At 35.8% G+C, this 23,237-nt stretch overlaps 2 protein-coding genes and 1 non-coding gene across 3 annotated transcripts in view; all 3 read left to right on the top strand.

Annotated features, from left to right (window-relative positions):
* LOC138695000 (uncharacterized) overlaps positions 1 to 734 on the top strand; it is a 42,439-nt gene extending 41,705 nt beyond the window's left edge. Inside the window, exon 12 of the mRNA XM_069819277.1 lies at positions 121 to 734. Coding sequence (XP_069675378.1) covers positions 121 to 311 — 191 coding nt within the window. The 3' untranslated portion in view covers positions 312 to 734. The remainder of the gene's footprint in view (positions 1 to 120) is intronic.
* Positions 735 to 11,363: 10,629 nt separating this feature from the next.
* LOC138694996 (uncharacterized) overlaps positions 11,364 to 23,237 on the top strand; it is a 73,128-nt gene continuing 61,254 nt past the window's right edge. Inside the window, exons 1-2 of the mRNA XM_069819263.1 lie at positions 11,364 to 11,512; positions 15,006 to 15,088. Of these exons, the coding sequence (XP_069675364.1) occupies positions 15,022 to 15,088 (67 nt within the window). The 5' untranslated portion in view covers positions 11,364 to 11,512; positions 15,006 to 15,021. The remainder of the gene's footprint in view (positions 11,513 to 15,005; positions 15,089 to 23,237) is intronic.
* TRNAY-AUA (transfer RNA tyrosine (anticodon AUA)) lies at positions 18,371 to 18,442 on the top strand. The gene has a single exon. It is a non-coding gene; the product is annotated as a tRNA-Tyr (tRNA).

Raw genomic sequence — 23,237 nt, 5'->3', positions numbered from 1 at the left:
CCACTTAAATTCTGCGCAAATTCCATTAATATCAGGAAGTGACTCTTTAAGTTTAAATATCATACGCATGTTGTATTTTAGTGATTCATAACATTTACGTAACATATTATATTTTTACAGGATTATGGTTCTTACATTGCCACTTCATGTACCACCTTGCGACCGGAATGGCTATAGTTCTACAAGTCGGAGAAGCACACGATTGGCCACCAGTGCCACCTAACTTTCCGACCTGTGGCAACTATCAACCTGGTGTATACGAAGACTATCATTATGGATACGATTATCCCAACGAAATAAATAATTACTAGACATCACTCACTCTGTTTGAAATGTGTAACTGCTTTAATTGATTAACTATAAATAAGGTTAGGATAAAGTAGCTGTAGAAGACAGGGCCTTGATTTGCTTCAGACTAAGTAAACACTACCTCCTTCACTAGCTAAAACTCTGCCTCCTGGGAATAGCGCTCCCCACCCCCTTAGTAAACAAAATGCTCGGATCAAGGAAGCCTATCCTGAATTAGTTACTCTATCCAAACCTTACTTATTAATTTTACAAGTTGATTAATGAGCTAAAATCCAATAACTACAGAATATACACAAAAATGTGTGACAAAATTGTCATTAATAAGATTTTGATATCTCAATTTAAACCAATTATGGACAGTCGGCAAATATAAGAGTCTCTATTTATTTGTATGTACAGTATGTAAATAAATGTATCAAACAATATCATGATTGTGTTATATTTGAGCAATAGTATATGGTTCATTTTTATGATGAATAATATAAACATATGTCTTTGAATCCTCTTAAATGACCTCGGTTTACTGATAAAGGTAACTATTTATAATCGCATTCTTCTCTATAGGATCGCTACATATTGAAGGCCATTGCCCAGCTTGACTTTAAAATGTGTTCCAATTCTTCCCTACCACTTGCCTCCACAATCATTATCGATATTTTGGAAAGGAGTCATGAACGACATGGGTACGGTATTTTACCTCTATTTAGATTTGAATCTTCTCAAAGAGAAAGGGCATAAGTCCAAAAAAAAATTATATTTTGGTGAGAAAATGTTTTCAGACTGTCAAGCAATCATTCTGTATTGAAAGGGACATGTCAGACCAATGGTACTTAAATAACAGGTATATGAAAATTTTGTTCTCCGAAGAAAGGTTCTAAGTCCAAGACTTGAAACCTTTCACATTTTACAGTTTTGCATTCTTGAATGCTTATGATGTCTTGGTAACTTATGATCTCATAATATGCTTGCTGGACAGCTTCAAATACTTGGGATTTAGGGGAGGACATGACACATAAGAAAAGTGATTTAATATGCCAATATGTTTACAAATATGTTTTCTCATACAGTAGAATAATGAAAAAGTTACCGCATTTAATACTACAGTGAAACCTGCCTTTGCGGTCACTTGATTTAAACGGCCACCTGGCCAAAAGGCCAATTTTCTCTGGAACCAATTGGATTTTCCATAAGATCAATACAAATTCTCTCTTTATTTAGCGGCTACCTCATGCGCCGGCCAGAGGCCGGGGTCTATTTGGATTGGAACCTGACTATAACAGTCACTGTCCAACAAAAAATATTTTCACGGATAGATTTAGATTAGATTTATTTATTTAACCTGGTAGAGATAAGGCCGTCAGGCCTTCTCTGCCCCTCTACCAGGGGATTACAACTATAACATGAACAATAAGATTACAATTAATATTAAATTTACAATTACAATTACAATTAAAATTAAAGTACGACAAGAATACCTGATTAATGAAAGCTAGACATTTTATCATAGAAGTTAAGAACAAAGAATATTTTTGTATTTACTAAATTACAAATTAAACCTACAATAACAAAATTCTATAGTGATGAAATTACCGGATATTGAGATATTTTGTGGTAGATTAAAAGAACTATTTACAAGAAACCATGTCTGAACGAGTCTCAATTACTGACCAAGTGCCTAGTAAGTTTGCGTTTGAATTGAATTTTATTTCGACAGTCCCTGATGCTAGCAGGTAACGAATTCCAGAGTCTTGGTAGGGCTATTGTGAAAGAGGATGAGTATGAGGAGGTGCGATGGGATGGTATTGTTAGTATTGTTTCATGGCGAGAGCGTGTGTTCAGATTGTGGTGGGAAGAAAGGTAGTGAAGCGAGACGACAGGTACGAAGGAATAGAAGAGTTCAAGATTTCGAAGAGAAAGAGAAGTGAATGTAAATTTCTTTTCTTATCTAGTTTAAGCCAACCTATTGCTTCCAGGGATGGGGTAATATGATCATATTTACGAACATTGCTTACAAAACGTACACACAAATTATGAGCACGTTGAAGTTTCATTTTGTTGTCGCTGGAAAGGTCAGTCAGTAAAATGTCAGCATAGTCAAAATAGGGAAATACAAGGATACTGTCTGACCTATTTTTTCGATGGTTAAGGACAGGAAGCAATGTCACGAGGACAATAGCTAAGTATACAACAGTGCACCCTCCATATCTTGGGGTTAGTTGGTTACTGTTTTATGACTCTTTTGTCACTTTCCACTCCGAGCCTGCACAGCTATAAATTCTTACCCGTTTTTAAAGGACTGAAAAGCGGACTTTTTCCATCGAAAATATCACAGAATGTTTTAGGTCAATAGTTAACCATTCGAATTTTTATATTTTTTTCCTCCTCTTTGTATCTTTCTCTATTTGGACCAGCTTTTACGAATTTTTCTTCTTTTCATTCAGTTGATTCAGAGGAACTGTGCAGTTAGTTTGAGAGAGAACTCATGTCCAACAATAAGTCTAGAGTGCTGTTAAGTTTAGAGGTGAGACGAAAAATGATTGAAGAAAGTGAGAAGGGAGCATCTGCGAGAAAAATTGCAGAAATATTAAAATGTGAAAGGACACAAATAAACGTTATAATTAAGAATAAAGATGAAATATTAAAATAATGGGAGAAAAATATGCGTGGCGGCCAAAAAAGGAAGAGAGAATCTGTATTTAGTAATATGAATGATTTCGTTTACGAATGGTTCAAATGTGCGAGGGCGAAGAAATTGTCAGTAAATGGGCTTATGATTCAAGAGAAAGCTCTTGAAATTGCCAAAGAACTCAATGTAAGCTTTAGAAAACGGCATAACATTGCATTTCGTTCTGTATCTGGTGAAGGAGATCACATTGCAACCCATGTTATTGAAGAATGGAAAAAATAGACTGCCTTCAATTCCTGCGGAATATGAACTCAGAGACATTTATATTGTTGACGAAACAGGTTTTTTTTTTTCAGTGCCCTCCCTAACAAAACTTTATCACAATGTGATCCGTGATATTGGTGTTTCTTCCCCCAAATACGATATCACACCTTCAGCCCCTTGCTCAAAATATTATCCAGTCATTTAAACTGAGGTACCACAAGCGAGATTTGAAAAGGTTAGTTGAAAGAATGGAAGAGGCTGACATTAATATGCAAGATTATTGTACAAGCACAGTACTAAAAAGTCAATGAAATTCAGTATTTTCATGCTGATTCATAAAAAACCGCAACTTTAATCAAGCGGCCACCTGATAAAACGGCCATTTTACAAGGTAACTTCATATGGCCGCTTTAGACAGGATTCACTGTATGTATATATATATATATATATATATATATATATATATATTTTAGTTAACAGCGCAAAATCTTCATCTTACCCCGCTACATGCCATCATTCCTGGCACTGATGGCAGGACAAACAACTAATTGTTGGTTTTTGCTTTATGGGAATAAAATTGAGATTTTTTTTTTTTTTTGCTTTTATTCCTTTCTTCCTTGAGTTTTTTTTTTCTCTCTCTTTTTTATATTTCATCCTTTTCTCTCTTTCCCTTTATTCAAGCTGAGGACAAAAATGTGTTTGGTGTGTACACCCTGCACCGATCGTCTTTTACACCCAGAAACAGCGTTACCAACTCCAGTTTGCAGAAACACACTAAACGCTTAAAAACTCACTAAATATAGCATAAAATCCACTAGATTTTTAGATGTATGTTAGATATTTAAAAAATAATAATAGGCTATAAATAATTATTAAAAACTTACCAAAACTACAAAAGAAGAGATTCTAAATAATCATTATCGTCGTCGTCTTCTTCTACTTCTTCTTTAATTTCAGCCGTAGTTGTGGAAGTAGAAGCCCCTGCAGTTTCTGGTTTGTATGTTGCCATTGTTGCGAGTTTTTAACAATGTGTTCAGGCAAATCAAAATCATGCCAACATTTATCACGCCGTTAAGAGTAGCCTTATCTGTCAAAACTGACCGTGATGCCTTTGTCTCCATTCTATTTCTAATTTTTATTTTAGTTATATTCATTTGGCTAAACAGTCTTTCTATTTCTGCATTTGACCAGGGAAAACAGAGCATAGAAAATCCGAACTCGGCTAATTCTTTGAATGGGTTTATATCTGAAGAATGTTAATATTGAAAAACTTCACATCAAAAACCACTGTTAAAACTTGATGTGGTGCCTCTATGTATTATGTATGATGTATGATTCGGGACTTCCCTTTCACTACAGATGATAGGAATGCTAACACAGGACAGAGTCGAGTTTAGTTGTTTTTTAAATGAAAAAACAGATCCCCACTGACCTGAGCGCAAAAAAAAATAGATTTCCCACTGCCCAACGTTCAATAATTTATCCCCGCCTACAGAGAGAGAAAAAACTAGATTTAGTGGGAAAACCACCGTGTTGGCAACACTTTCCAGAAAGGACATGGTAAGCAGCATGGCTGAAGGTTGATTAGACCCAGGGTCCATTCTGAAAACATGCTGCCAACATCCGGGGTTCAATATGTAATTTTCAAGTATGTAACCAGTTTCCCTACCAACTGAGCTACTCGGATGCCTCTCACAATTTTAATGAAAATAAATGCAGCTAGAGTATTCGAACTAAAGAATCAATATCCATAAGAATAAATTCACTAAACCAAAGACGTGGCTTAGGAATTAAGGAAATCGATTCGAACTGCGAAGCTGTAAGGAAGGGCTAAACCACAGGCTGACTGAAACTGACTCAGACAGTTTGCTACAACCAACTAGGCCTTCATAAGCAGGTTCGAGACTGTCACACTACGCAGACCAAACGTTTTGTTTGTTCCAAGCAGGAAGAGAGAGCCGGGAGTTTTTTATGTCAACTTCTTTGCAGCAGTCAAAATTCAAAATATATTTGCAGTTGCCTGTCTGATTTGTTTGCTACAGTGTAGACTTATACTGAAGAAGTTTGAAATAGCTCCGTAGCCTGGCATACAAAGCTTAGGAAAATGAGTTTTACACATCAATTTATTATCAATATCGATTCGTTATTAACATTCCTACTAACAGATACACAGTGTGTTTCCATTGAAAGTCGAACTTTCTCTTGGCGTATCATTGATTCTGGAGTCCCACAAGGATCTGTCCTATCACCGTTACTATTCACTATTTACGTAAATGACATCCATTCGACTCTACAGCAATGTAAGCATCACCTTTATGCAAACGATTTACAAATCTATATCCATACAACCCTGACTCACTCAATGACGCAATACACAATCTTCACGAGGACCTATGATCTATATCTGCATGGGCCAAAAAGTTTGGTTTGACTCTCAATGCAAGAAAATCAGAAGCAATCCTAGCAGGATATCAAAGTTTATTATACAAAATTACTCCTGCTCTTCCAGTCAAATTAAACGACACAATAATTTCTTTTGCTTCCTGTGTTAAAAACCTTGGAGGTTACTTCAATACGCATTTAAAAATGGAAGAAACAAGTAACTCATATTATCAAAAAATTGATTTTCATACTACATTCGTTAATAGCATTCGAAAATTTCTCCCATTATCACTCAAAAAAATACTAGTGGAAACACTAGTAATGCCCGACTTTTGATTATTGTGATATTCTACTGACTGACCTCAAAGTCAGCCAGTCGCAAAAACTACAACGTGTTCATAATTCTTGTGTTCTCTTCGTCTGCGATGTCCGTCGCGCTGACCACATTACCCCATTCTTCTAAATTCCAAACTGACTACTGCTTAACGAACGTAGAAATTTTCATTCAATTTTTTTCCTTTTCCAAGTCCTTCACACTTCTACACCTACCTATTTTGCCTCCCGTTTCAGTTACCTATCATCGTATCACAATCTCATCACACGCACGCAAAATAGCCGCATACATATACAAGACATCATGCTATTCATAATCGTACACAGTCTCGCTATCGCGCTTGTGGAATACCCTACCCAGTGACATCAGAGACAGTCGTTATTTAACAGTGTTCAAAAACAAAGTCATTAAGCATTTTCTTACTGCGTAGAGTGCATGCAGTAAACTTACTATACTAACTTATTGCTAATATTCCGAAATTGTTACTGTTTATTCCTCTTCACATTTGCACAGTCAGCTACTTACTTCTAGATATTTAATCATTTTTCTTAATCATTAATATATTAGGTAAACAATATACTTTATTAGTACCTTTTATACCATTATGATCTTATCTTCCTACCAGTATATACGTTTTTTTTTCTCTCATTATTTTTGCATTCGTGCCTTTCGTATTTGTATCTGCAATTTTACTACTATTTCTTATTTCTTTCTTCTCTCTGCATTTGTTTCTTGTTTATGTCCATTTGTATTCTGGTGGTGTGGTAGAAAAGGCCTAATGGTCTTAACGCCGCCATATTTAATTAATTAATTTTACAACTGATTTATTATTATGTTATGTACAGCAGTGGCAAAAAAAAAACCGGACCGAATCTTGTAGCTGATACAAAAGAATCCTTTGCTATGTATTGTGCCAAAATGTGGTAATTTCAATATGGATAGTGAAGCCATAGGTATGTAGTGCTATTTAATATAAAAATACGCAGTTATCTTTGCCGAATAGAGATAGAAATGCAATATTGATGCCAGAAGAAAATAAAACTCTCAAAGTGTTTTCGTCTCCGCCCTCACATAAGCCTGCCATCGGTCCCACTTCCTTAAAGTACATTTTAATATTATCCTTCCATCTACGTCTCTGCCTCTCCAAAAGGTCTTTTTCCCTCAGGTCTTCTAACTAACACTCTATAGTCTATGCATTTCCTCATTCATCCATACGTGCTACATGCCCTGCCCATCTCAAACGTCTGGATTTAATGTTCTTAATTATGTCAGTTGAAGAAATACAATGCATGCAGTTCTGCATTGTGTAGCTTTCTCCATTCTTCTGTAATTTCATCCCTCTTAGCCCCAAATATTTTCCTAAGAAAGTTATTTTCAAACATCTTTAATCTCTGTTTCTCTCTCAAAGTGAGAGTCCAAGTTTCACAACCATACAGAACAACCGGCAATATAACTTTAATAAATTCTAACTTTAAGTTTTTTGTAAGCAGACTGGCTGAAAAAAAACTTATCAAGTTTATTCGGTCGTCCAGGAGAAGTTCCTTTGTCAGCTAGACCACCGGACATGAACCCTCTTGACTTCTACCTTTAGAACCATCTGAAGTCACTAGTACAGGCCTACAGCACTGATATTCCGAACAAATGACTACTACAAGAGCGAAATAAACATGGTCATGAAAGCTGAAAAATAGGTTGAATGAAGTCTGTATATTCAAAAGTCACTAAGGTGACGAGCACGTCTATCCCTTAGAGATCAAGGGCATCACTTTGAAAAAGCATTAAGAAAAGTGTAAAAAAAGCATCAAGAAAAGTGTAAAAAAATTGTGAACTTTGGGAGAAAATACGTTTAGTTTCTGTTGCATTTATTATCTCCAACTGGAAAAGCAATATTAAGGAAAAAAATTAACTTTTACTTTGTGTTATTGTATTTGGTATGCCTACTTTGCTTCATAGCTTTGAACACAAACTCAACTCTGGGAAAAATAACTGTCAGTTTATGTTGCATTTGTTTTCCTTACTTTTCTGCTTAAATCGAAAAAAGCAATACTTTTAAAAATCTCAAAGGAAGTTTTAATTATATTTATGCTCGACCATGCCGAAATGTAGTAATTATACACCTGGTAGCAGACCTTTAATGCATGTCATTAAAGTACACCTACGCATTAAAGGTCAGGTCTTTCAGCCAATGACGGCTCAGGTTACAACTGTTGAGCCAATGACAGGTCAGCTTTCTACCGTTATAAAACCGCAAGTATAGATTATTCTCGGATATGCAATCGAAAGAGAATTAGCGAAAAGTCACGGAGGCTGAAAACCCAATAGTGTCGCAGAAGGTTATATTCTTTACTATAATAATTAGCGTTAATTGTAAATAATATTCAAATAAATTCAATTTGTCATCTCGTTTTTCAATGTTTAATTTTATTTCAATGTTATCTCTGTAGGTTCTTATGGCCTAGCAAGGTCAATGTGCACATCTGTTCCTCGGAAAAAATTAATACTTTCGCGTCTGCGCACATCTCACAACATATGGGACATTGCTCCAGATCAGATACAATAAAATTAATAATATCAAGTTAGAAATATGGTCGAGCATAAAAAGTCGTATGAAACTCGCCTATAATGGTAATTAAGAAGCTCGTATGAAAATTATGAAACTCGCTTGAGCTCGTTTCATAAATATCCATACTCACTTCTTAATTACCTTCATTATAGGCTCGTTGCATAATGTACTATTGTATCAGTATACGTGGTACAGTCATTAAGTTCTGACACTGACGCCTGAAGGGTAGGCACCCACAAGAATCTGGATGTCTCAGAAGATGCCGCGTGATACGGCGTACACTTAAACAGATCGACATCCTCCCTCAATATAGTCGCCGTTGGCCGCTATGCACGTCTGCCAACGTTGGTGTAGCTGCTGGAAGCACCGCTGAAAGATGTTGGCAGGAAGATGCCGTACGGCTTCTCTTGTGGCAGTCATGACCTTTTCGGCCGCATAAAAATTACGCCCTCCTAGGATTGATTTCATGAGGGGAAAGAGAAAAAAAATCGCATGGTGCGAGATCAGGTGAGTACGGAGGGTGTGGCAAAACAGGGACCTGTTGCCTTACAAGTTCCTCTTGGACAAGGATGGAGCGATGTGCAGGGGCGTTGTCGTGTAGCAACAGCCAATTCTTCCTATGCCAAAGCTCAAGACGCTTACGACGAACTGAATTGCTTAAACGGCCAAGAATCTCTTTGTAGAGGATCTTGTCTACAGTTGCACCTTGTGGGATGAATTCTATGTGAACAATTCCATTTGAATAAAAAAAAACTGTTAAAGCATCATCTTGCCTTTTGACCTGTCTTGTTGCGGATTTTTCTGTCGTGGAAATAATGGCGTTTTCCAGGTGGCGGATTGTCGCTTCAGTTGCGGATCGTAAAGGAAACACCATGTTTCGTCTCCAGTTATGATCGGTTATAGCAGTTTCGCCTAATTTCTGACAGAACGTGACGTTTGCCCGTTGCTCAAACTGCAACATACTCGCGTTCCGACGCGCGCATTCAAATCACCGTCACAACAAAGACCGTAGTTCTGCTTACAGTGCATGCACTCAACTGTCTCTTGTTGGGTCGAGAGACTAACTGACAAGGTATCATACCATGGCGCCACCTATGCGCTATAGTGCACCACAACGCCACTATGCGCTCAGTATTAGAACTTAATGACTGTACCACGTATTACACCCAGAAGTATTTACATTTACTCGTAATGTTCAGCTTAGCAAGGTATTTAAATCTTCATTGCAACAAACTAGGAAATTAATTATGTTCAGAAAAAGTTCCATTGATCATTTTGTATTGTTTCCTCCACAGCACTATTGCCAACGTATCGCCCTACAATCTCGCTAACTTTTCAACAAAAAGTAGCTAACATCTCTCCAAAGTTTGTTAAAACATTCCCAGAAATATCGCTAAAAATTAATGATAAATATCACTAAATAAAAATAAGAAAAACATACATATGCGGAGAAAAATATAAATTCCTCGTCGTCACCCTCTTCTGCGGAGTCTGGTTGTATTGTTGACGGCTGTGATCTGAGGCGGAAGGTGTGGGAACAGCTGATTGTGAATACACTGCACTTGATCCAATCATTGATACTACACTTTCTGGCAAATTGTAAGTGTGGAAATTTTCACCTAAGCGTTTGATCACATTTTTTTGTGAAACCTAACACTTTTTAAATACATATTAAAATATATTAAAACCAGCAAAAACTAGTCTCATTTGCTTCACACGAACTGTCGGCACAAAATTACAAAACTCAATTGCCTCGGGTCGGTTCGGAGTGGAAAATCTCCGCGTTGCGGGGAAGAGCCAAGATTACATTAGCTACAACTCGCGACTCGTCACGTGTCAATCAAAGTTGCCACCGTTTATGGGTGTTGGAGCAGTAGCATTGAGAGAGAGACCTAACCCGTGAGAACCACTGAATCAGCAACTTTCATCCCTGATCACTGATCACAAATATATGAGATCAGGGCTTTGACGTATTAATCACTAGACTACTCAGGCATGCACCCATGCCTCTTCTAAAACTAAGAAGTGTAATAAAAGGAAGAAAAAAGTGGAAGAATATAAAAATCAGCAGAAAAGTCGCTAATCGTATTTTACAAAATTTGTCGCCGAGACTGATTCAAAATTCCCTATATTTAGCGACTTCTCTCTAAATATGGCAACACTGCCCCAGCATTACACTCACAAAGTATTTACATGCAGTTTTGTAACATCCCGTGTAACAGAGCAGGCTTTGAAGTATGTGATAAAGTTACATTATGTAAGGGTATTCAGAAAATACTTATTTTTAATAAGCAAAACATTTTAAGACACACCTACCTTTTTTTGTTACGGTAGTACGAAAAAACAATATAGTTAATAGTTTTTTCGTTAGTGTTTCTCAAGGCTGAAGTTCCCTTTAGACTAAAATGTGTCTGCAATTTGTCTACGCGGTGTTTTTCCCCGATAACCATTAACTTTGATATTGTGCATTTCAGAAACGTACACCAAAGATTAACGATGGTTATGTAAAATTATGAAGCATACGCTGTGCAAGTAAGAATATAAATCTCCATTTGTACATGTCACATTCCGTACCGCCTAGATTGAACAACAATTCATTTCAATGCATCTACCAATGCCAAAATCCTGATGTTGCAGTCCATTAATAACAGCCTAATCACACCAGAAATTAAAATAAATGAATTTAAGGAACTTATCTTAGAATAAAGTCTATTACTCAAACTCCAGGCGTTAAGACGTAAATAGTGGAATGAATAATTTATTATTTCGCGGTATTCAATATTTATCTAAGGATAAAAACTTCTAGTTTTCTCTCCGATAGCAACTTTCCATATCATGCAAAAATTATATCACTATCAGGTGGCCACCCGATGAGTTCTCTTAACATTACGTTACACTTGTCATAGGTAGGTTGAAGGTTACCCCCACGCTTGATAATATTGTAAACAATTTCCATTAGTAGGGAGTATTTATTGGTGTTCGTGTGTGATGGATTGGTAGACGGACATCAGGTAGCTGTCGTTTGCAGTCGAGGGTAAGTAGATATGCCTGCTAAAACAGATGTTCCCACGTTTTTAAGTGTTTCTTTGTGCATAATGTGAACTCCATAAATATTTCACGAAGACATTATAAAAATAATAATTAAAACTACTATTATTCATCAACATCCATTCAAGGTTTTGACCATTTATCAGCTGTTCCGGCTCCATTATTCAAAATTGCTCTAGCCAAATTTTATCTACCCTTCCTTGATATCTTCTACCTAATGGATTATAATTTTGTATTTTGAATGGAAAATATGTTGTCTTGCATCCTGCAGACACGAACATAAATCTAGGGACCGAACTTTCTCTCCTAAGAGGTTAGAAGGTTAAGTATTACTGGAGTTTTACTGTGACTTATGTGTACGTGCATATAGCAAGCGAAGTACGTCACGAGAATACTGTTTTGTAAAGTTGGGCAAAACAAAACATAGACCACTTTAACAGTTACACTAATATTTAAAATTTATATTATTTAAAATATGTATTACTAGAATACGCTATTTTTACTATTCATATTATGATAAAGAACTTATACAGTAGGCCTACACTGATAAAACATTATTTACAATATTAAGTATTGTGTTGTGTATCGTAATGAAAGACATTTCATTTCTTAAATAATATTCTTATTGAATTTGGTATTCCAAAGACACTAGTTTGATTAACTAAAATGCGACTCAGTGAAACGTACAACAGAGTCCGTAGAGGCTAGTTTCTATCTAATGCTTTTCGAATACACTGCGAGCTAAAGCAAGGAGATGGACTATCACTTTTACTTTTTAACTTTGTCTAGATTATGCCGTTAGATTAAAGAGACGGTTTGGCATTAAACGTGTTACATCAGCTGCTTGTCTATGCGGATGACGTGAATATATTAGGAGACAATCCATAAACTATTAGGGAAAACACGGAAATTTTACTTGAAGCAAATAAAAAGATAGGTTTGGAAGTAAATCCAGAAAAGACAAAGTATATGATTGCGGATCGAGGAGACAGGCTCCAGATATGGAGGGTAGCTGTGAATATATTGAATAAGCAGTCACGGACAGCCGATGAGGGGTGGTCCTCCAGCTTGGGGATTGGGCGAAGGGCTAACAACCCATCACCGTAAAAAACAGCTTGTTACGAATCCCTAAAATAATCGGAAGGAAATTAAACACAGAATAATAAATATGGGAAATGCCTGTTATTATTTGATTGAGAAGCTTTTATCATCCAGTCTGCTGTCAAAAAATCTGAAAGATAGAATTTATAAAACAGTTATATTCCCTGTTGTTCTTTATGGTTGTGAAACTTGGAGTCTCACATTGAGAGAGGAACATAGGTTAAGGGTATTTGAGAATAAGGTGCTTAGGAAAATATTTGGGGCTAAGAGGGATGAAGTTACAGGAGAATGGAGAAAGTTACACAACACAGAAATGCACGCATTGTATTCTTCACCTGACATAATTAGGAACATTAAATCCAGACGTTTGAGATGGGCAGGGCATGTAGCACGTATTCATATTCTTTATTTGCCTGAAGGTACAAGAATACAAGAGGCCTCGTCAATGTGATAATATAAAAAACAATGTGTCAATATTTAAAATATCAAAACAATAAAAAATAATAAAATTTAACTAAAATACCATATCGTCTTCAAAAAATTAATTCATATTATGAAAGGGATTATTTTGTAGCCATCTCTTAATCTGAAATTTAAATTGTGTTTCATTAAGTGCCTTTATATTTGTAGGTATCTTATTATATACTTTTATTGCAGTAATTACATAGCTTAATTGTGTTTTTTGCAACCTAACATGTGGTATATTTAATTGATCAATATTTATTGTTTCGTAGCGATGCAGATCTACTATACCTGTATAATTAGTAATATTCTTGTTTACATACATTAAAAGTTCAAAAATATATAGATTGTAAACTGTCATAAACTTTTCATTTTTTGAAAAGAGATCTACATGATAGTCTGGGTGGTGACATTGTTATAATACGAACTGCCTTTTTCTGCAGTAACAGAATGTTTGGAAGTTCAGAACTATTTCCATATAAAAGTAATCCATATCTAATAACACTTTCAAATAGTGCATAGTAAACTTGTTTTAAATAATGTTTGGGAATCTTGTACATGATACTTCTCAAGAGATAAATTACTCTAGAAATTCTTTTACATACATAACTGACATGGCTATTCCACCTTAGTTTAGGATCCAAATACATACCCAGCATCTTTACAGATTCATTTATCACATTGGCGAATCCAGAAATGCATATAGAGTGTTAGTTGGGAAGCCGGAGGGAAACAGACCTTTAGAGAGGCCGAGACGTAGATAATATTAAATGGATTTGAGGGAGGTAGGATATGAGGATAGAGAATGGATTAATCTTGCACAGGATAGGGACCAATGGCGGGCTTATGTGAGGGCGGCAATGAACCTCCGGGTTCCTTAAAAGCCAGTAAGTAAGTAGTAGTAGTAGTATTAGGGTTTAAGAAGGGCGCGTCAGCTACTATGGCTATTTGCGCCCTTATCTAAAATTCCTAATATAACAAAGACATAAATAATATAATAATCAGAGTGCTAAAAGAACTAAAAAGCGTTGTCACGATAAAACGAGGCACACAAATGCAATAGACATAAGGTGATTCTACCACACTAGGTGGTATTCAAAACGAACAAATAAAACAATAAAACTAAGGCCACCAGAGATAACCTTTGAATCATATTTTAAAACCATAAAATTTTAGAAAATATTCGGATGTATAAAGTCCGAAATGTCAACAATGTAAAATCAAATATAAAACTACAAATGTAACATCCGGATGTAGTAAGTAAGTAAGTAAGTATATGATTATGTATCGTGACCAGAACATAATATTTTCATAAATATACCTACTTTTCAAAAATGTCAATTACTGTGACCCACACTGAAAACGCACAATTTTTGGCGAGTTGTACGGATGGAATTATTAGATGGCTCTATGTAACTTGTTCGTTTGCAAAAATAAGTAAAAGTCAGGGAAAAGTTCAGGATTATGCTGAGACAGTTTGCTAAAAGGTTTCAGATATATGGCCCAATCCCACATGTCGATATATCGTCTTCGATCAGTGCTGATAGGCCTACCTGGTATTGAGTATTGTACAGACAGGCGTAACCTTGATGGTCTTTTCTTTTTAGTATCACAATACCTCTTATGCCACAATGTGTCTTTTAATTTCAGTGCATGTTTAACTTCTGTTATGTAATGTAAAAAGAACTTTCCTGTGACACGTAATCCTGCTGGGCCTTCTTTATCAGTGAAGGACTCATGGGTGTGGTTGTGAATCCATAGTCATAGCAACAGTGGCAGGTTTAGGTCACAAATGTTACAAAAATATTTTCCAGAACATGTCAAGATTCCATTAAACCATAAGAACAAGCATATTGTACTTTTTTGCTTGTAGATTCAAAATAAAGTTTATATTAATTAATGCATCTTCTTTCCAGGTAGGCTGATGTAAATATGATTTTATGGATGACATGGGTCCTGTTCACCATAGCTTTTGGTCTCGTTTCTTGTCAAACTCCAAGTAAGTAATATTTCATTTGTTACTAATAATAATAATAATAATAATAATAATAATAATAATAATAATAATAATAATAATAATAATAATAATAAATACAAGTTATCAATTTTAAAATCTATAGTGATACTTTATAAGACTGGGGTAAGAGAACTGCAGATATATTTTATATTTTCTAATTATCATTTTCCATATACTCATATGCCAGAATATTGTACGAAATGGAAATATAAAAATTGGAGAGTTATCCTTCGAAGAGGTGGAAAAATTCAAATATCTTGGAGCAACAGTAACAAATATAAATGACACTCGGGAGGAAATTAAACGCAGAATAAATATGGGAAATGCGTGTTATTATTCGGTTGAGAAGCTCTTATCATCCAGTCTGCTGTCCAAAAATCTGAAAGTTAGAATTTATAAAACAGTTATATTACCGGTTCTTCTGTATGGTTGTGAAACTTGGACTCTCACTCTGAGAGAGGAACATAGGTTAAGGGTGTTTGAGAATAAGGTGCTTAGGAAAATATTTGGGGCTAAGCGGGATGAAGTTACAGGAGAATGGAGAAAGTTACACAACGTAGAACTGCATGCATTGTATTCTTCACCTGACATAATTGGGAACTTAAAATCCAGACGTTTGAGATGGGCAGGACATGTAGCACGTATGGGCGAAACCAGAAATGCACATAGAGTGTTAGTTGGGAGACCAGAGGGAAAAAGACTTTTAGGGAGGCCGAGACGTAGATGGGAGGATAATATTAAAATGGATTTGAGGGAGGTGGGATATGATGATAGAGACTGGATTAATCTTGCACAGGATAGGGACTGATGGCGGGCTTATGTGAGGGCTGCAATGAACCTGCGGGTTCCTTAAAAGCCATTTGTAAGTAAGTAAGTAAGTAAATATACTCATATGAGAAAATTTACTATTATACCGTAGTGACATTCAATCTTCCTTGCTAGCGTATCCCCAAAATACTCTTTTTTTACCTTCGTACTCCTTAAATGCATTATAATTATATAAGATATAACAAAACATTATAATTATTAATGTTGTATACAAATGAATTATTATTATTATTATTATTATTATTATTATTATTATTATTATTATACACAGCTAGAGTAACTATTTGTGCAATTATAAAAAGTAATGAACTTGCAAAAAAATTATTAAAGCAAAGTGTAATAGTTATGAATAATTATAATAAAATTATCGTCAGCATTGTTACATACCTAGTGGTATGGGTACTCCTTGAGACAACTCCACGGTCCCCTGGCGATACGCATACCCTAGATTGAGTACCACTGTTCTACCGGGTGCAGAGAAATTACTTTTACAAACTTTGAAGAATGATAGAATAGACTAAAATAAACAATTTTAGGTAATAAAATAAAGGATGTCAACGTAAAGTTACTTATTGGTTCTGTTAGCGGTGTGTAAACGATAACATTATTTACTGATTCTGTACAGCAGTGTTGATGAATAGTAGTTAAGTATAACATTTGTGTTGAATTAAAAAAGTATTGATTATTCAATCTATCTTAAGTAAGAAGCAAATTGCAATCAGTTTCGGAGCAATTTTTTGAATGGTTATTAAGATAAAACAACTATTTCATCTTAATACTTCAAAGATTGATCTGAGACTTGAATTCAGTAGTGTTACGCCAGCACTGCTATAAAATATCTCCCACAGAATTAAGGCTGGTTCACAATAAACCGGGAACAAACACGACAACGAGAACGAGAACAGAAATATTGTTAAAATAAATGCATTTAAATGTGAGTATTCACAATTAACTATTGTGAATGCTCACATTTAAATACATTCATTTTAACATTATTTCCGTTCTCGTTTTTGTTGTCGTTTCCGTTTCCGGTTTATTGTGAACCAGCCTCTATGCGGATTATATATAATTTTGTTATTAGAATGACGATGAACATAATGATCCTGTAATGTTTTCATCATTTTTATAAATACAACCACCTTACAAAATTTGTTGGAACATTTTAGAGACACCCGGTATACAGTGCCTAAATAAGAGCATAATAATTCTGTGGTGTTTAGGTAAGGGGGGATAAGTTATTTTTTTGCGCAGATGAAATTTTGTCCTCCAGATGAACACACAAGTTAAATTATACAAATGAGTGTGCAAAAATCAAGGAATACTAGCAATTGATGTGCTTTATTTATGTAGAAAATTATTTGCAATAGGGATTCGAAGTTTAATTTTCATTTATCTCCAAACTCATTTTTATGAATTATCTCCCTTTACCCAAACACCACAGAATTATAAACATCTTACTGCGTCCAAAGTTGATTGCACTTTATTGCTTTTCTTCATTCTGTTCTCTCTACCCAATTCAGTTCTTTCAATTGTTTCTCCATTTTCGAGCTTCTACTACCATACATCCATGTATATTTTGGGCTCACTTCCCACTACCGTGCGGGGTCCATTTTAAAATCTTGCTTTGTAATCATTGGTCTGACATTCGTCTTACATACTCATGCCCTCTAATTGTATTTTACGAAGTCTAACGAGGAATTAAAACTAATTTCCTGTTTGACGATCTCATTTCTTATCCTTTCCAATGTACAACATCTCGCTCATATAATCCATTACCGTCGAAATAAATTTCAACCTGGTATTCTGTGGATCTTATATGTTCATGTTTTTTGTTATAGATCTATCTCATCTTAGGCGAGGTGCAATATTTCCCTATTATTTACAAAAACTATCATTGCAGAAAGTACAAAGTCTTAATGTCGGGCAAAATAAGGAATTAATTTCTTTAAGCTCTAGAACAATCTCACAGATACTCCTTCAATGCAACAGAGTCAGCAATTATATCAACAATGCAATCTTCATAATTTTTACACTTCGTCATTGCTGTAAAGTAAGATAATTCACAAAGAAAAGTATAAAAATAGTTCTGCATATTCTGCCTAATGATTTTCCGTGGTTTTCCTAAGGCGCTAAGACAAATGTCGGGATGAACCCTAAAAGAAATGGGCCACGAACCTGGATTCATATCCCCATGACCCCTTTAATTACTCTAAATTATTATTTTAATGTACTGACGTACATATGATATTTCCATGCAGATATTCTGCGTCATCATACGATGTAAGAGTAATGGAACGGAGAAAAATTCTCTCCGGTGCCGGGATTTGAACCCGGGTTTTCATAGACATCTATGACGTAATGCAAAGGGCGTCCACTAGAGGGAACCCAAGAGTTGGAGCTTAATCTGAGACGATTCTGTCCGGCGCCGGGGTGGTATCCGGTGTGGCTTAGTGGATAAAGCATCAGCACATAGAGCTGAAAACCCGGGTTCAAATCCCGGCGCCGGAGAGAATTTTTCTCCGTTCCATTACTCTTACATCGTATGATGACGCAGAATATGTGCATGGAAATATCATATGTACGTCAGTACATTAAAATAATAATATGATATGCATAAATCACTTCGTGATTTAAGACGGCACATTCCGTCTGATCCCGGCCAACTAGTCACTCATAACGAGTGCCCCTCAACACATGTGTGGACTTCGGTCCTACGTTCATAGACCTCTATGACGTAGTGCAGAGGGCGGCCACTAGAGGGAACCCAAGAGTTGGAGCTTAATCTGAGACGATTCTGTCCGGCGCCGGGGTGGTATCCGGTGTGGCTTAGTGGATAAAGCATCAGCACGTAGAGCTGAAAACCCGGGTTCAAATCCCGGTGCCGGAGAGAATTTTTCTCCGTTCCATTACTCTTACATCGTATGATGACGCAGAATATCTGCATGGAAATATCATATGTACGTCAGTACATTAAAATAATAATATGATATGCATAAATCACTTCGTGATTTAAGACGGCGCTTATTCCGTCGGATCCCGGCCAACTAGTCACTCATAACGAGTGCACCTCAACACATGTGTGGACTTCGGTCCTACGTTCATAGACCTCTATGACGTAGTGCAGAGGGCGGCCACTAGAGGGAACCCAAGATTTGGAGCTTAATCTGAGACGATTCTGTCCGGCGCCGGGGTGGTATCCGGTGTGGCTTAGTGGATAAAGCATCAGCACGTAGAGCTGAAAACCCGGGTTCAAATCCCGGCGCCGGAGAGAATTTTTCTCTGTTCCATTACTCTTACATCGTACTCTAAATTTATTAATAATTACATCTATCATAAATTCATAAATTAATCGATCTCCTACCTAAAAGCTAAATTGGCTAGTCTCTTATATTGAGGTAACTCATCCTGCCTAAAGTATTTCCGTGGTTTTCCTAAGGCGTTAAGACAAATGTCGGGATGAGCCCTAAGAGAAATGGGCCACGGACCTACATGCCCTTCCCCATAAATTCCCCCTTTTTCTAACAAACAACTTAATGCCCTAGTTCAGAGTCTATAACATTATGAAATACATGTGCAACGTCACTCATGTAGTCGCAATGCGAAAGGACAGGGAACCTTTCAATTTGCAGATTCAGAATTCACGGCGTCTCTTCTGACGGTCTTCACCTGTCTTGTCATCGAACAACAGACGACAGAGTCTTCTCGACTCCTCCTGCACTGCGAAATGACACAGTTCATTTCAATGTGCAGATTTACACCAGCCATTTCCTCCTCGTCCCGTCCCGTGATCACTTTGATCACATCTCCGTCCCCCCTCGCGTTTGTGGTACCTAAGAGGTTACGTCCATTTTCGGTTTTCCCCTTCCAAATTTTCTAGAGCTCCTTCAGTGGAGCAGCGTAACCCGGAGTGAGACTAGTGGCCAACAGGCTTGGAGCTCACATATTTAGTTTCTTGTAGCCCCGAACCCCTTGCAAGGACGCGTTTTGCGCACCTTTTAAATTTGTCCTCCAAATTCACCTCTTTCAATTCAATTCAGTTCTTAATTTTTCCGAATCATAGGGATGTGAAGGGAGCAGACTGGACTAATATAATTTCTCTTCATTTTAAGAAAGAGAGAAAATAAAAATATCGTTAGAGTACAGGCCTATTTCGAGTTGAGCAATACTTTTGGTTAATTGTTATACTGGAGTCGCCGTAGTTTCCGGCATCCAATTCAGTAAGAGATGCGAGTCAGCTGACTTGATGCTTACTTGAGATTCGCTACCGTAGAAGTGGGTAAAGTCAATCAGTGGGTGTAAAATCGATCATTTGCGATTTTTATTGAAAATTATATATTTTCTCAGTTACTTGTTAACATTTTGTTATGCTGACTTCATTGCCTGTAAGCGAGAGGGACAACAAAAAGCTTGCGAATGCCAACAATGGGAACACTGTGTAATTACCGTTGAAGTGAAAATTGTAATTTTCAACTTTTTTTCTTAAATGAAAACAAAGTCTTACAAACTCTAAATTATAGTCAGCAGTGAAAGGAGACAGGAAGTATACGTAAGTACTTTTCGTTGAGATTGTATCCTTAATAATAGTTTTGCAGTTCGTAAATGTTGGTATTGAAACTTATTATTTTAAGAAAACTTGTACCTTTGTAGGGTTAAGTCGATCATGCCATCGACCTACTCGAAACAGATAGGACCAGCAGGAAGAATAAATTGTTCACCGAAATACTTTCACCAACTAACACTTATAAACAGAAAAGTGTCATAGTATAGCTTATATTGATGGGGAAAGAGGAAGACGAAATTATGGTAAATTTCTTGCGTAAGAGAAGCACTGCCAAAGCAACATATTTTGTACACCCTTCTGTACCTGACTATGGGAACAACGTAGTTTCTAAAGTGACATGAGGAGGGGAAGATTTCAAATAACATCTGATATAAACCTAAGCAATGTTGAATTGCATTTTACATTATAATTGAAGGGTGGTATTTCAATGTAAATTTTGAATTCTTAAATCTTTGTTTGTTGGTATGTGAAGTATTAATATATGTTTTTATGTTTATAAGTTGGCAATCATAGTCACGATTGTACAGTGGAGACCTATAGGCCTAATTGTATCCAATAGTATGATCACAGTAACAAAAGCTACACTATATAATGCTATAGGCATATATTGAAGATTATTATTGTTTTTTACACCCCTTATAACAAATAAAATATATGTAATACACTTAATTTGGTTTTTAAAAACATAGTGATCGACTTTACTCCGCAATATTTTAAAATCGATCTTAAACTAAAAATTCAATGGTGATCGACTTTACCCTATTTAAGCAGATAACTTCGATCACAAGTCAAATAAAAAAAAACAGTTTTTTATAGATTGTAATTCAATTCTTGTAACGTGTCTTCATAAGTGAAGGATATGACGACAAAATGCTGTTTTCTGAGGAACTTCGCTCTATTGCATAACCTCAATATCATTAAAAAAAGCAAAATTTTGATCGACTTTACCCTCTTCTACGGTACTGGTGACGTTATGTTGTTGAAGTTGCAGCACTGTCACATTCACTGTTATAAGGTCAGCAAGCAGCTTTCGCGTTCCAATCAAAAGACGCGACGGCTTCCGAGCAAATTCGGCAACCATGTAAGCTGACGGTGCCAGCCTGTAACGACAGTGCGGTAGGCGAAGCCATGCCGGAAACTACGGCGACTCTACTATAATTATAGACACACATTCAATTTTTATAAAAAACATTTTATTTCATATCAAACATTCCGAAATAAAATGGCTCTTGTACTGCCCTACGCCCGGTTGCAGAAGCACCGATCAAAATATGATTGGCGATCAAGGAGGGTTTGATTGGCCATTAGTTCTATTTCTGTTGCAGAAAGAATTTATTTATTTATTTTAAATTCAAATATACAGAATAAAGAAATATAATTACAAAAACAAACAAAGATAAATACAAATAAAATAATACAAGCAATATAAAAAGAAGATACAGTAGTATTAACAAAATTTGAGACCGAATGAGCAGCGCTCGTGCTCGGTCGCAGTTCAGATATAATATTAAAATAAAAAATAATAATAATAATATAAATAAATAAGTAAAATAAAATAGGAACTAAAATATAATTACAGCGGCAATTGAATTAAGTATATACTATAATATTAACACTAGAGAAGAATAATATCGCACGTGAAAAGTAGGATTAATATATATTTCAAAATTATAGAATACAAATATAATATAGGTTGATTAATTCATACACATAGGCTATAAATTTATTTAATCAAATTTAAGAACAATCAGTATTTGATCGGAGATCAGTCTTCCATCAGATTTGATCAACAGATTTTTGCTGGTTAAGTCACTGATCATTGATCAAGTATTTATGTTGTTCTCTTTATAGTGCAGTTATTGCAATTTATATATAAAATAGTTATAGCGTAACAATAGTTTTCTGATGAAAAATTTTACAATGAAAAAATATTATTAAGAAGAAGGCATTTCCGTGATAGACATGAATTGTTTTTATGTATAATGACAGAGAATTTGAGCAAAGATTTAGGTTAAGTAAGGATTCGTGTGTTTTGTTACTTTCAAAAATTGAAACAAATATAAGTTATGCAGACAAACAAATCGAAACCTTCCACTTTCTCCTATGAACCAAGTTCTAATAATGCTGAGATTTTATGCTGTTGGAATTTTTCAGGCGGTCTTGGGTTATCTTGTTAGGGTCCACAAATCAACTATTTGTCGAGCAGTTAGGAATGTTACGTATGAAATTGCTTTGTTATCGCATGATCTCATAAAGCCCTCAACCTCAGACAGGGAACGACTTGAAATCCAAAGAGAATTTTCAGCCATGTCAGGATTTCCAAGAGTAATTGGTTGTATATACTGCTCACATCCCCATCCAATCACCTGGTTAAAATTATGCCGAACTTTATCGATATAGTAAAGGTTTCTCTTCTGCGAATGTACACGCAATATGTAGCCTACACCATAATTGAAATTCTGGAATGTTGTAGTTCGTTGGCAGGGTTCTACACATGATAGCACAATATTTTTAATGAATAGGTTACGAGCTCAATTTGTAAACAGAGAGATGGGAAATGGAATTCTTGTGGGCTATGGAGGCTATGCATGTTCCAATTTCTTGTCGACTCCCCTAGCAAATCCCACAACAGAAGGCCACTCACGATTTTTGTTTGCTTCATTTTTTTTTACTATATTGTAGTCTCTATATATATATATAATTTGAACTGGTAATAATAATAATAATAATAATAATAATAAT

The sequence above is a fragment of the Periplaneta americana genome, chromosome 1 (genome assembly GCF_040183065.1).
Source record: "Periplaneta americana isolate PAMFEO1 chromosome 1, P.americana_PAMFEO1_priV1, whole genome shotgun sequence".
Taxonomy (NCBI): domain Eukaryota; kingdom Metazoa; phylum Arthropoda; class Insecta; order Blattodea; family Blattidae; genus Periplaneta; species Periplaneta americana.
This window is presented reverse-complemented; position numbering and strand designations above follow the sequence as displayed.